We start from the raw sequence: 13,182 nt of genomic DNA, 5'->3' as shown, positions 1-13,182 counted from the left end.
TGAGTTTTTTTTTGTTTTGTTTTTTTTTGTTCATGGATTGCTTAGTGAATACCCCAAGGGATGTGAAGCTGCTGGTGGAGAATGGCATCGTTGAACATGGCCTCGGTGAGGAAGAACAAGTGGCTGCTCTCTTTAATAGAATTGCAAAAGGGGTGGATATAAAAAGCAATTGTTTTCTTGAGGTTTGTAATGATCTCAACAAAATTCTACCAAAATCCCTGGAACAAATGGAAGGCAATTGGAAGCAAAATATATCCACTCGCCTTGGGCAATTATTTCTCTCATTGTAGCTGGTTTTCTCATCACATTAACTGTCATACAGACAATGCTCTATTATTTCTGTTAAGCATCAATGACAACAGTCTCTCTGTCCAAGTATTCTACTTATCTGCTTTCAATAGTTAGGAAACATTTTCCTTCAACCTTGAAGGGCATTATCCATATTGATATATTACTTTAGCAATTGTTAATTAATAAGATCAAAACAATACATCCGCATTGGATGTAGAGGTGTCAAACAGACTAGGCTGGCTCGAGCACGGCCTGCTTAAGTAAGGCCTGGCACAGAACAGTCCGTATCTTTAGGCCGTGCCGGGATGAGGTAATTAGGTCTAATAGGCTGCCTCGTGGCCTATTGTGGGCCATGCCGGTCCAAAATCCAATAATCGGCCCGTTTAAAGCCCATTTATTAAATTATACTTGTTTTTATAGAAAAATAATATATAATATTATTACATATATATCTTAAAATTCAAGTCTATTCCTTTTCTCTAATAATATATATTAAAAATTAATGTTTTATTTATATATAAAATAATTATTTTGTTTTTCAAGTTTCAATTTTTAAAACCCAAACAATAACCTAGCAAATTTCTATTTATAAAGTTATTAACCCTTTTTTTTAAATAAATAATAAATATTATTAGTATATACATTATTGTAAAAAATATTTAAATGAAGTTTAAAAAAATTACAAAAAAAATGCAATACATAAGTCAAATTTGACAAGGGCCCATATCAGCTTGTTTAGTGGCCCAGCATGAGCATGGCCTAAGTTTATATGGATGGGCCCATCACGGCCTGTTTATTAAATGGGCCAACTCTAAACGGGGTGGGCCGGCCCAGCACAGCTCGTTTGACACCTCTACTTTAGATGTCCAAAGTGTTGTTTTACGAGAGCTTTCATTTTAACACACTGTATAGTTTACTAATTTGTAAAATAAGAATCCAATTTCAACTAATTAGGATAAAGCCAAAGACCAAAAAGTAGTACCTAATTTTACAATAATGTAATTAAAAAACATCAAAATTACACACAATCTGGGCCTCCTCTATGGGCAAATCCAAAACAAAATTTCATTCCTAGGTATTAAAACCCATATAGAATTATTGTTTGTCTCAAATACTAATTAGTAAGGATAGTTATGTCTAATACCTAATTTTTCTAAAGAGGAGGATATAATTATCTTTTCAGTGATTAATGTAAGGTGGACCAACAGATTTGGGCCTCCTCTTTGGCCCAATCCAAAACAAAATTCCATTCCTAGGTATTAAAACCCAAACAAAAATATTGCTCGTCTCAAAAGCAAGAATAGTTATCTCTAATACCTAATTTTTCTAATTAAATTTGACAGCTTTCCATGGACTCAAACAAATTCCTAAAACTTGGTTTGACAGCTCAACTTTTGACATTTGGTTTCGTAGAATCTACGGCTGGTTTCATAATCTCTCACCGTTTATTATTATGTGATGTGCATATTTCCACAACTCCTAAATCATGATATTTCCAGACCTGGCTCTTGCATCAAATCCTATGTGTCATTCCTTGAAAGAGAACATAGAGAGATACGCATGTACAGTTAAAGAAAGAAAAAGAATAGTAAAATAACAGCAGCTCGCCTTCCTGGTGAAACAAATTATTTACACGCTTCCACTCTCATTGCTTAGTGAGTTTCCTAAGCATATTGTATAGAACACTATGAAGTAATTAGAATTCTGATCCACATATGTTTACTTGTGTAACCTCACAAATTTATTAAATTTTATATATTTGATTTTGGTATAGATTTTAGATATGGACAAAAATAACCACAAAAAGTAACTTTTTCATAAAATCGCATTATATCATTTCGATAAAATTAAGGTAAGACTTTCAACATGTTCTATGATCATCCTTATTTTAGGTATTTGAGTGGCTTAGATTTAACGAAATGTGGGTAAATTCAAGGGATCTAAATGCAAATGCTCGGAATCCTAATATTGTCGTTTGAATATTTAGGATTAATTGTGAAAATAATTACATGGAAGAAGGGATGATATACTAATTAAATTATGGATTTTTGCAAAGAATAATAAAAGGATCTTCACAACAAAGCACCAGTTGTTTGAACCTGACCTTCTTCTTGGTGATAGTTAGTTGACGTCTATCTGTGCATTCTTTTTTATTACATAGAATCTGAATATTCAAAACTACACATAAGCCAGATATGTATAGAATCTGAATATTTGGAATGTTTGAATTTTTTTTTTTCATCCTACATGGAAAGAAATTAATTTGCATGTAACGTACTTCAGGAGAGTCAAATCCAGATATGTTAACATGAGTCCCGAGTATCTGCATTTACCCGCATTTCATAAAATCTGGACCATTCAACTAATCCAATGCTTGTGAATATGCCACATCAGCTACAATAAGTTTGTTTCCTTTTTTATTTAACTGACGGTGTTAAGTCCCTTTGACAGGAAAAATAAAAATAAAAAATCTCTTCATCTCCATCTCCCATCTTGCCTATCGCTCTCTTCATTCTTCCTCTGAAATGCAGGTAAATGCACTATGGCTAAATGCAGAGACTCAGGATCATGAAATGCGAGTAAATGCATTTTGTTAACATATATGGGATTTGCATTAGCTTATCTCCATTTGGAAAGTTTGCCAACGAATAAACTCAATTCCAAAGATGAATTCACTATTAAAGGAATAAAATCAGGATGTTTAATGGAGAAGAGAGAGGAAATAAAATCAGGATTTTTAATGGAGATGCGATTTTTGTGTCCTTCATCTCACTATAAATACTCTTGACCTGCACTGTTTTGTAGCATTGAACAATGGCTAAGCATGGAGCTCTCCTGTTTTCTTATGCTTTCTCCATTCTCGTTTTCACTACGAGCTTATCGTGCAAAGCCATTGATTCGGAAGATAGAAAGACATATATTGTGTACCTGGGGTCACTTCCTCATGATGAGGTGTTCTCCCCATTGTCTAACCAAATTGGTATACTAGAAAGAGTCGTACAAAAAACTTCTGCCGCAAATTTCTTGCTCACAAGCTACAAAAGGAGCTTCAATGGATTTGCTGCCAAGCTCACTGAGCAAGAAAGAGAAAGGCTTGCTGGCATGAAGGAAGTTGTCTCTGTCTTTCCAAGCAGAACATTCCAACTTCAAACAACAAGATCTTGGGACTTTCTTGGTCTCAATCAGACAACCAAACGAAACGCTACTGTCGAGAGTAATACTATTATTGGTGTGATTGACAGTGGAATCTCGCCTGACTCAGAGAGCTTTAATGATGAAGGTTTTGGTCCAGCTCCCAAGAAGTGGAAAGGTGTTTGTAAAGGTGGCCAAAATTTCACTTGCAACAACAAGATCATTGGAGCTCGGTATTACACTGATGATGGCGCAAGTGATGCTGTTGGTCATGGAACTCACACTGCCTCAACCGCTGCAGGAAATCCCGTAAAGGATGTGAGCTTTTATGGACTAGCACAAGGTACAGCAAGAGGTGGAGTTCCCTCGGCGAGAATTGCTGCATATAAAGTCTGCAGTGTTTCAGGTTGCCCTACAGAGGCGATATTGCAGGGTTTTGATGATGCTATTGCCGATGGAGTTGACATCATTACAATTTCAATTGGAGCCGAAAGTTCAGCTCCTTTCCAGCAGGATCCTATAGCAATCGGTGCTTTTCATGCAATGGAGAAAGGTATACTAACCTTACAATCTGCAGGCAACAGTGGTCCTGAAGCAGGCAGCGTATCAAGTGTGGCACCATGGACGCTCACGGTTGCAGCGAGTAGCACAGATCGTCGAATCATTGACAAGATTGTTCTTGGAAATGGAAAGACAATTGTTGGGAGTTCAGTAAACTCTTTCAAGTTAAATGGAACAAATTTTCCGTTGGTATATGGAAAAGATGCTTCAAGTCAATGCGTTGACTCCGATGCAAGGCAATGTGTAGCCGGTTGCCTAGACGCCGATTTAGTTAAGGGAAAGATTGTGCTATGTGATCAGGCTGGTGGCAATACTGAGGCTCATCAAGCTGGTGCACTAGGTTCAATTTTGAACACTTCCAAACCTGATGTTGCTTTTGTTGTCCCACTACCTGCATCTGGTTTAGGCAGCCAAGACTATGATGTGGTCAAGTCCTACCTCAAATCCACCAAACGTCCTCGAGCCAACATACTAAAAAGTGAAGCCATAAAAGATGATGGTGCACCTGTTGTTGCTTCCTTCTCTTCACGCGGACCTAATCAAATTGTACCTGAAATTATTAAGCCCGATATAAGTGCCCCAGGGATAGATATTTTGGCTGCGTATTCGACTCTTGCTCCTATCACAGGTAGCACTGAAGACAAAAGGCGTGTAAAATACAGTATACTATCTGGAACCTCCATGTCTTGCCCGCATGTTGCTGGTGTAGCTGCATATATTAAGACATTCCACCCTGACTGGTCTCCAGCAGCCATCAAATCATCCATCATGACTACTGCTTGGCCCGTGAATGATACCAAAACTTCCCCTGCTGAATTTGCTTATGGATCTGGACATATCAATCCTCTAAAGGCTATTAACCCCGGCCTTGTGTTTGAAGCTTCTAAAGAGGATTACATTAAGTTTCTCTGCTCGGTCTTGGATGAGGGGAGCGTTAGACTTATATCCGGAGATAGCAGCTCTTGCCCTGCAGGGTCCGCCAAAGTATTGCCAAAGGATCTCAATTACCCTTCACTGGCAGCCAATGTTAATTCAAGCACTTCATTTACGATCAATTTTCTTAGAACAGTTAAAAATGTTGGCCTTCCAAACTCCACTTACAAGGCAAATATCCTCTCAAGTTCCGAAGTTGACATCAAAGTTGAGCCTGATGTTCTTTCCTTCAAGTCCTTGAATGAGGAGAAGACCTTCGATGTGACCGTGGTTGGAAGAGGCATACCGGAAGGATCACATGTATCTGCGTCGCTGGTCTGGACGGATGGTACTCATAGCGTTAGAAGTCCAATTCTTGTAGCAGCATAGAAGCTTAATAACAAGTTCACATAGGGCTCCATTGTTGGAAATAAAACAAAGCTTTTGATTGTTTCTCACACATTTGTTAAACTAGTTTATTTGTTGAAATAAATACAGCTTTATTTGGCACTGTTTCTGGAAAATTCGATTGTGATTATCCAAGTGAAGAAAGTTTTCTTTTTCTTTAAATCCCAATGGCTCATCTGGTAACCTTTTACAATTGAAGGGAGAGTGTATACGTGGGAGAACAGTCATTTTCAAAAAGGAAAAAGAAAAGAATAAAAAGTTAGAGACTTCTGTTTCTAAAGAGAAGTAGATGAGCATAATTCTCTGGTATTGCTTATCTAATTACTTTCATCAATGTACCTTCTGACTCCTAATTTGTTATACGGTGAGCCTAATTGTGAGGCTAAGATTTCTTTTATGTGACTTGAAGTTGATTGTTCGAAACGAAAAGAACGTCTCAGCAAACCAGAGTAAGCTGTGCCATCTAATCCCTCTCCTACCTGATACAATTTTTTTTTTTACTGTGACAGCCTCCATTCTTGATATAATTCATTAGTTAGTAAATCATAACCTATGGATTTCTAATAGACGACTTAGATTGGAAACCAAGGATTGCCTTAGATAAGGATAGGATCCAAATTCCAATTCCATTACAATAGTTACTTATAGACCTTTTTAGGGAACAAAACAACTGTTGAATATTACTTTCCATTTTAATCTCTACTACTTCCAGGAAGTGGACGATTCAATTTGTAAATGTCTTTAAATTTTACCATTACTACAGAAAAATTTAGAAGTTAAAACGAAGTTTAGAAAGCAGGGTAATACCTGGGGTATGCCTAGAGATGCTGTTCTTGAAATTATTATTATGACAGAAATATTGTAAACTTTATTAATCAATCAATTGCAAGCCTGCATGGGGGACGTAACACCTAATCCCGCATAACAAAACCATTGTGAAAAAGGACATCGTGAATAAAATCAGGGGTACCTCATGTCAACATTTCAATCTTCTTTCCCTAACTTGCTTTCTTTCAAACTATTGGGACACAAAAAAGGGTGTTGTTGGAACCACTGGTATTCTTCTCATGGTTCGAGTCTTCACTATTTTGGATACAATTTTGATTTAAAGTTGCTGAAAGTTCTTCAATTCAAGTACGTTGATACAATATTGGTTAGTTTATCTAATCATGGTCAGCATGCGCACTGGTTTTCTTTTCTTCTGTTTTGCATTATGTTCTTCCCTTCTCTGGGTTTTAAGCCTGTCCCAAATTCAATCACTAAAACCGATTACGCACATGCAAAGAGCATACTTGCAGATGTGCAGGTCAGCTTGCCGATCGGTTCTTTGGGGGGGGGGGGGAAATTCTACCGGTCGACTGAGAGTAAAAATGAAGACAAAGTATTACGCTACATCCACCTATGGTTCAACCTGAAGTAGTCGGCTTGTATTCAGAACATTTACTTTTTAAGAGAGAATTACCAAATGCCAAAGCAATGACTGAATCCCCAACCTCGATTTACTAACTTTAAGTCAATGTCGATTGATAAATTTCCAATTTCCCCAAACTGAACAACGTTTTGAAATTTTATAGAAAAGAAAAGAAAAATAAAATCCAAGTTAAAAATTAATGTTTTGAAATTTTCCTAAACTTCTTATCTACACAAAAAGGAAAAAAAAAAACTACAGTAATATACAGCCAAGACTCGCTTGATACAGCTATCAATACAATGACTTCTACAATATAACATACATCTATCATGGTGAGTTGCAACCTCAGAATCATAATGGCCACCGAGTTTCATTTCCTTAACTTTCTATTCCAGCTATTGATTAAGAGGAACACATTCAAGCTCAATCTCCAGTACACCCCTCTCAACATTCTGCAGCCTGAGAGTGATTTGCTGTCTTACTTTCCCATCTACTAGGTTGATGACACCGTCTTTTACCAGTGTATTTTCTTTGCTGGCTACCCACTTTCCAAGCTGCACCGGCTCATTGATCGTGGACTTCTCATAGGCTATGGCAGCACTCACCAGAGGTTGAATGTCAATTTCAGCCTCACCCATAAAATCATCAGTTGTGAATGTATCTTTGTCATACACCAGCTGAATGTAACCATCCAAATAATAACTTCAGAAATTTTATTGAAAAGCAAGATGCAAAGCACTTAAACATCATAATCAATAGCAAGGGAATTCTTGTGATACAACACTACTGTCTATATTATTAATGATAAATCAAGTGAAAAACAGAGAAACTATTTTCAGAGTATAACTTACCACTTTTAGAGGAGGAATGTGTTCAGGAATTGACAGCATCAGGCTCTCATTCCATACTGGATTTAAGTTGTTTTTAATAACACGTGTCTTCACTGACTGCAACAAATATTCAAGGAACATTGCATTATGAGTTTATGAAAAAGTGAATTCATCTCATCACAGCTTAAGTAGAAGAGACTTACTTGGTGACCCAATGCCAGGATGACGTAGGGGTCACTTGTCATCACATCCCGTACAACTAGGTTGGTTCCTCTAACAACATTCACCTTAACTAATCCAACAAATTCAACCATACCTGCCTATAATGTACACTTGATGCAGTAAGATACTACCCATATCAAAAACAAAAAAAATTAAATCTATACAATAAATTCTAATTAGTCTTATACTTTCCTCGTTTTTGTTTGTCATCAATTAAAAGTTCTGGTTGAAATTTAAAGAAGAATATTTTCCTTTTTGTCAAATCAATTCCTTATTTCCCTTCACAACAATGTGGAAGCATAGAAATTGATGATGACTAGGACCATGAAGTGAAGACTAAAGCCATGCATATATGCGTATCTAACTCATGCACTACAATTATGCTGTACCTTCATTTTGATGGGGAAATAATCTATGAGTATATGTGCACGTGCAGGTGATTGTGAACGCATATGTGTTTGAGTAATCAAAGCTCCAATTTACAATTATTTTGTAGTAACAAAAAATTTCAACAAATATAATAATATTCTTTATCACAGGAATATCTGAAGCATACCTGTCCTTTTAAAAGTTTCTTTTATATATGTATGGCACGTATAAAAGTTCAACATGAACGCATACACTATATTTAGGATAAGTCAGTGCAAATTTGGAGCTTGAAAATCATCAAACTATAAGGAAAGATAAGGAAAACCTCACATATGCCAAAGTCATATAAACATTTAAAAGTTCTGAATGACTAAGCCTTTTGTAGATGTAATTAAAGAAAAAAGAGAAATGTAACTTGACACGTTTTTTCAGAAACAATGTGGATGTTATAGTAGCACATAAGCACCTCACTCCAAAGAGAGTAAGGGTATCAAAGCAATTTAGAAATAACATGATGAGATAAAACACTGATTAAATAGAAAGGCCATTACCATTGGCATTGAGTTGCCCTTCTTCGCAGTCTTATGTTCAGAGTCTTTTCTTCCCCAGCTGTTACGAAATGCCTGCCCAATACGATGTTTCGTTGGTTGTTTTTCAAACTGTTTCTTATCTTGGGTAGAATTATTGGTTGAATTGCTAGAAGGTGACTTCTTATGAGAAGGCGGATAAGGACAGGACACCTGTTCATTGGGGTTTAAAAAGTCTAACAGCTCATATTTTCTCCTGAGAATTCAAGAAGTAGGGTTTAAATTTTTGATTTAGAATGGTACAGATTTGAATACAGCACTATGAAAAGTTTTGTACTTAGCATTACCTAATAAAATAAAAGCGCTCCTCTATAGAAGAATCTGGTTTTGGTTTTTTGACATTTTCTGGCAAGCAAGCTTCATACTTCTTATTTACAGCAACGTTTCCTCCCATACTCGCCAAGATATCAACTTCTTCATCTGTCCATTCATCTAGCTTCACTGATACAACCTAGCATATTTTCAGATCAGATTAGAATATCCCAGAGAGAGAGAGAGAGAGAGAGAGAGAGAGAGAGGTCAAAGTAGGAAATTAACCAATGATATTCCAAAAGAAGCATTTTAAAAAGGCTGAGAACATGCAAGGAATATACTTAAGAAATTCTTTTATCATTAAGGTAGGTTTCCCCATCCCCTAACTGCTTTTGCAGCAAAGTTCATAGCAGGGACGAACCTGCTTCGACCAAATTAACCCTAAAGACCCATACCACAAGGGATCACATCAAAGGGACAACCCATGCAGTTGGGATGAGGCTTGTACATTCAGGAACTAAATGAGCAGGGTCACTCTTTTATGTTTACAAAACATTTATTTCTCCAATAGTCAAAATTTCACGCAATACAATGTTTAGATAAAGCCAAAACAAGGTTGCAAATCTGTTATTATTGAGAAGCATAGATCAGAGCCATACCTTTGATACATGCACTCCCAGGCTTCTATGTACACCAGAACATTTTATACAAATAAATACTCCAAAGCTTAAAGATCTGATATAAACCAATAGCTACAGTCAAAATAGAATGCAAGAAACAAAGATAATCATGACTTACATACATCTACGAAGAAGTAGTTGATGCAGACATTTTAAACATGAGGTTATTTCATTTAGAAAATTTCAGAACTATTGTTGCATACAAAAATAAGCATGCATGCATACATTAATGTTGTAAAAAAAATTGCAGCACTAGAAAGATATCATAGTCATTGAGCTCAGTAAAAAGACAATAACTAACAGAGGAGAAAGATGAATTAAAAGATAATCACTAGTTATCACTTTGGAAACTTTCAGGAACTTTCAAAAGCAGACATGCATTTGCTCATATGTTGATTATTTATTGAGCATGTGATATGAGAACATTGCGAAGATACTAATAATTTCTAGGCTCAAAAGACTCCAACTGCTTCAAAGAAAGTAGAAAACTGGAATTTGGTTGAAGAGGAGCTTTGGAATATGGTAACTAGTTAAATTCATGTTTGAGTTCATGCAAACAAAGCTGCACTTAAGTAGAGTTTTTTTTTATGAGAACATATTCTGATATTTACATAACTCAAAATCCAACTCAATATGAAGAAAAAAGATAAAATTAGCAACATAACTGATGGTGAACAGGAAAAGACATGACCAGGTGAGATACTTAAACAACTTTTATTTGTTCAAAATAACTTCATATTAAGTTTGCTTCAGTAGTTATTGAAAAAAGCAGGATCGATGATAAGATTTTCTCTCCATGCAAATATGATACTTACACCCATTTTGGATCTAGAGATCCACAATCTGCACAGGACCTATTGGCAGATTGATGCAACAAAATCTCTAACCTTTCTTGTGGACCTGTTCAATGAGCTATAAGAGTTACAAAAGATACAATATGCCCTTATTGAGAATGTCACAGGGAGATCCACAACAAACAAAGACATAACAAACATAAAAAAAAATAAAAATAAAAACATTTGTATATTAGATAGACTAGAGAGCTTGGCGGTGCAGAACTCAATTTTCAGGATGTATTAATTCAACTGGTACATGATTTTGAGGTATTTATAACACTCAAGTTTTTCAGAGGCTGAATGCATCTCTCATATTCCCACTTAAACTATCGACGCAGTAAACCTTCTATATGAGCCTCATACATTCTTTGCACATACCACTTTTTCTTCTTTTTTCCGTTCACATGGTCTTTCGTTTGGTCTCCACGAAGGTAAAGTTGAGACATGAATAAATTGGATCATCCCTGAGCTATCTATATATCATTTCGTACTTTTAATTAACTGCATCAACCAGCCTGATTTGAAATGTTCCTTGGAACAACTCATACTGTATGGTTATAAATAATTGCTTGTATCTGAATCCTATCTATTTCAAATGGTGTACTGCACCCTTAAGAAACCTAACTTGAGTAAATTGTACGTTTCGCTAACTATGCTAACATATCCAGAAAACAGAAAAGCTTGGCAAGTCAGAACACAACAGATTTAAAACAAGTAATTGATATAAAGGCTATAGCGTACCAGATTGTGTTCGTCGGTCACTTGGGCATCTCCAAGTCGGTGCGTCTGAACATAAGAGATCATATAGGCAAGAACTTGATCCTACAAATGCAACACGTTCAATTAACTAACGAACTGCCAATATAAATTCAATTGTACAACACACTGCAATCACTTCATCAAGTTTCGTACTGTAGGAAAATATGTTTAATATCAAGAAAGTACAAGGTTGCACTTGAAAGTTCCAATATAAAATGTTGACCAAAAGCATTTTTTCATTCCAAGAATCATACTTTCACATGGAAAATTTATCACTTTACATTATTACTCATCATGTAATGTCAGAGGTCTAAATGAAGTTGCAGGATACATCTTCTCATATATTGAAAATCATTCCAAAATACATTTATACCTGAAACTTTGTTGGGACCAGAATTATCTCGCTGGGTAGACATCTCCATCCTCCAATGATTCAGACCCAAATCATGAAAGGGGGCTACAATCTGAGAACAACCATTTTATCAGCAATTTCTCTGCATCCAATGGATTCAATTAACAAAAATTTAAATAAAAAAATTCAACTGTAAACAACATTTATATCGGGAAAACCCATGACAGATAAAACAAAGACTTCAAATGGGTTCTTACAAATTGAAATATACGACACAAAACAAAACTTGATGTCTTTATCCGAACAAGAAGGGGTTCTTCTCTGCATCAAACAAAAAGGAGCCAAGTCAAACAATTTGGGAGATTTAAATTTATAAACTATTAGCCAAATAAGCTAACCAGACGGGTCCTCACAGATTGAGACACAAACGTTGACAAAAAGATGCATACAGATTGAACCACAAAAACTGGATATTGGGTTGGAAAACAAAGGGGAAAAGGGCAAAAAAAAATGGTGGGGACCAGGAATGAATATAATATTATTTTATCTTTATGGAATTTTGGGAAAAAACAATACACAGATCCGGGGAGAGAATGATGAGAGCAATCTGCATATGGCTTTTGTCAAATTTTTCTTAATTCTTTTTTCTCTTTTTAATTTTGTATTTAATAACATTTTAAAGATGCAGTTTTTTTGTTTTTTTTCCCCCCTTGCTTTTTTGTTAATAGAACGGACCCTCTAGATCTAAACTGCCATAAAAGAAAAAGAGCCTCCAAACAGAGTGGCATGGAAAACAAATAAAACAGAGTTTGGCATTATTTACCAAAAAGAAAAAAAAAACAACAGAGACTGGCTTTTTATATATAATAATAATAGAAAAAAGTGAAGGTGATAAAATCAGCTCTCTTTTTTTCTTTTTTTTCTTCTTCTTTTTCTTGGCTATGGTTCTAGAACATTATGAAGTTTCTTTTTGAGGAGATTATGAAGAGTGATTAAGCAACAGGTTTACAGACTGATATTGTTTTACTCCACAAAACTAAACCTAAAAGCCATAGGACACCCAAGACCTAAACATCAAAAATTAACTGAGCAAACAACATTAGGAGGACAATTGTAAGACTAGAGAGTAGGTTGATCAAGATAATATTCATTTTAGTCACATCTGTTGCAAAATTAGCCTCATAATAAATATTTAACGAACTTCCTCAATATGACCTACAAAATGGTAAATATCTTAAGTAATAGATCAAAGACGCTACATATCTCAAGTAATGAATAAAACCAAACGAATTACCCATTACAAATATATATCGTCATCATTATTAATATAAGTCGAAATTAAAACATTCTCCAATTAAGTAGAAAAAAAATCACTACACCAAAAATTGGTTGGTCGCCATGCGATCTTAAATATATATGTATTATAGCACATTGTCTGTTGCTTTTTAACTTAGGTTTCCATTAAACCCATACAATCCGCACATGTCCTATCAATTTAAAGAGGAGTCACATTGATTAACAAGTTAATCAAACAAAACACATTTTCTTATTTAGTAAAAAAGCAATGCATAAACAAGTGA

The 13,182-nt window shown here is 35.5% G+C and overlaps 2 protein-coding genes across 5 annotated transcripts; one reads left to right on the top strand and one right to left on the bottom strand.

Annotated features, from left to right (window-relative positions):
* LOC18784690 (subtilisin-like protease SBT4.13) lies at positions 3,106–5,286 on the top strand. Its single transcript, XM_007219592.2, has one exon. The coding sequence runs from the start codon at positions 3,106–3,108 to the stop codon at positions 5,284–5,286; it is 2,181 nt and encodes a 726-aa protein (XP_007219654.2).
* LOC18784559 (probable ADP-ribosylation factor GTPase-activating protein AGD11) lies at positions 6,786–12,420 on the bottom strand. 4 transcript variants are annotated; one of them, XM_020558583.1, is made up of 11 exons: positions 12,001–12,420; positions 11,860–11,923; positions 11,624–11,744; positions 11,233–11,313; positions 10,471–10,555; positions 9,635–9,710; positions 9,011–9,174; positions 8,688–8,919; positions 7,749–7,865; positions 7,567–7,662; positions 6,786–7,392 (listed from the first exon to the last, which is right to left on the bottom strand). In XM_020558583.1, the coding sequence occupies exons 3-11, from the start codon at positions 11,670–11,672 to the stop codon at positions 7,111–7,113; spliced, it is 1,182 nt and encodes a 393-aa protein (XP_020414172.1). In that variant the 5' UTR covers positions 11,673–11,744; positions 11,860–11,923; positions 12,001–12,420; the 3' UTR covers positions 6,786–7,110. The 4 variants fall into 4 exon arrangements, with proteins under 4 accessions (XP_020414172.1, XP_020414174.1, XP_007218074.1 ...); XM_020558585.1 differs by having other exon boundaries at positions 11,624–11,714; XM_007218012.2 differs by having other exon boundaries at positions 12,016–12,420.

Source organism: Prunus persica, chromosome G2 (assembly GCF_000346465.2).
Source record: "Prunus persica cultivar Lovell chromosome G2, Prunus_persica_NCBIv2, whole genome shotgun sequence".
In the NCBI taxonomy this organism is placed as follows: domain Eukaryota; kingdom Viridiplantae; phylum Streptophyta; class Magnoliopsida; order Rosales; family Rosaceae; genus Prunus; species Prunus persica.
This window is presented reverse-complemented; position numbering and strand designations above follow the sequence as displayed.

Bases quoted from the DNA above. Each gene is read 5' to 3' on its own strand.
- LOC18784559 (XM_020558583.1), bottom strand. From the start codon at position 11,672: ATGGAGATGTCTACCCAGCGAGATAATTCTGGTCCCAACAAAGTTTCA. The intron at 9,175-9,634 runs GTATGGCTCTGA...AAAATATGCTAG, and splicing joins TGGGAGTGCATGTATCAAAG to GTTGTATCAGTGAAGCTAGA. The intron at 8,920-9,010 runs GTAATGCTAAGT...TTGAATTCTCAG, and splicing joins GAGCGCTTTTATTTTATTAG to GAGAAAATATGAGCTGTTAG.
- LOC18784690 (XM_007219592.2), top strand. From the start codon at position 3,106: ATGGCTAAGCATGGAGCTCTCCTGTTTTCTTATGCTTTCTCCATTCTC.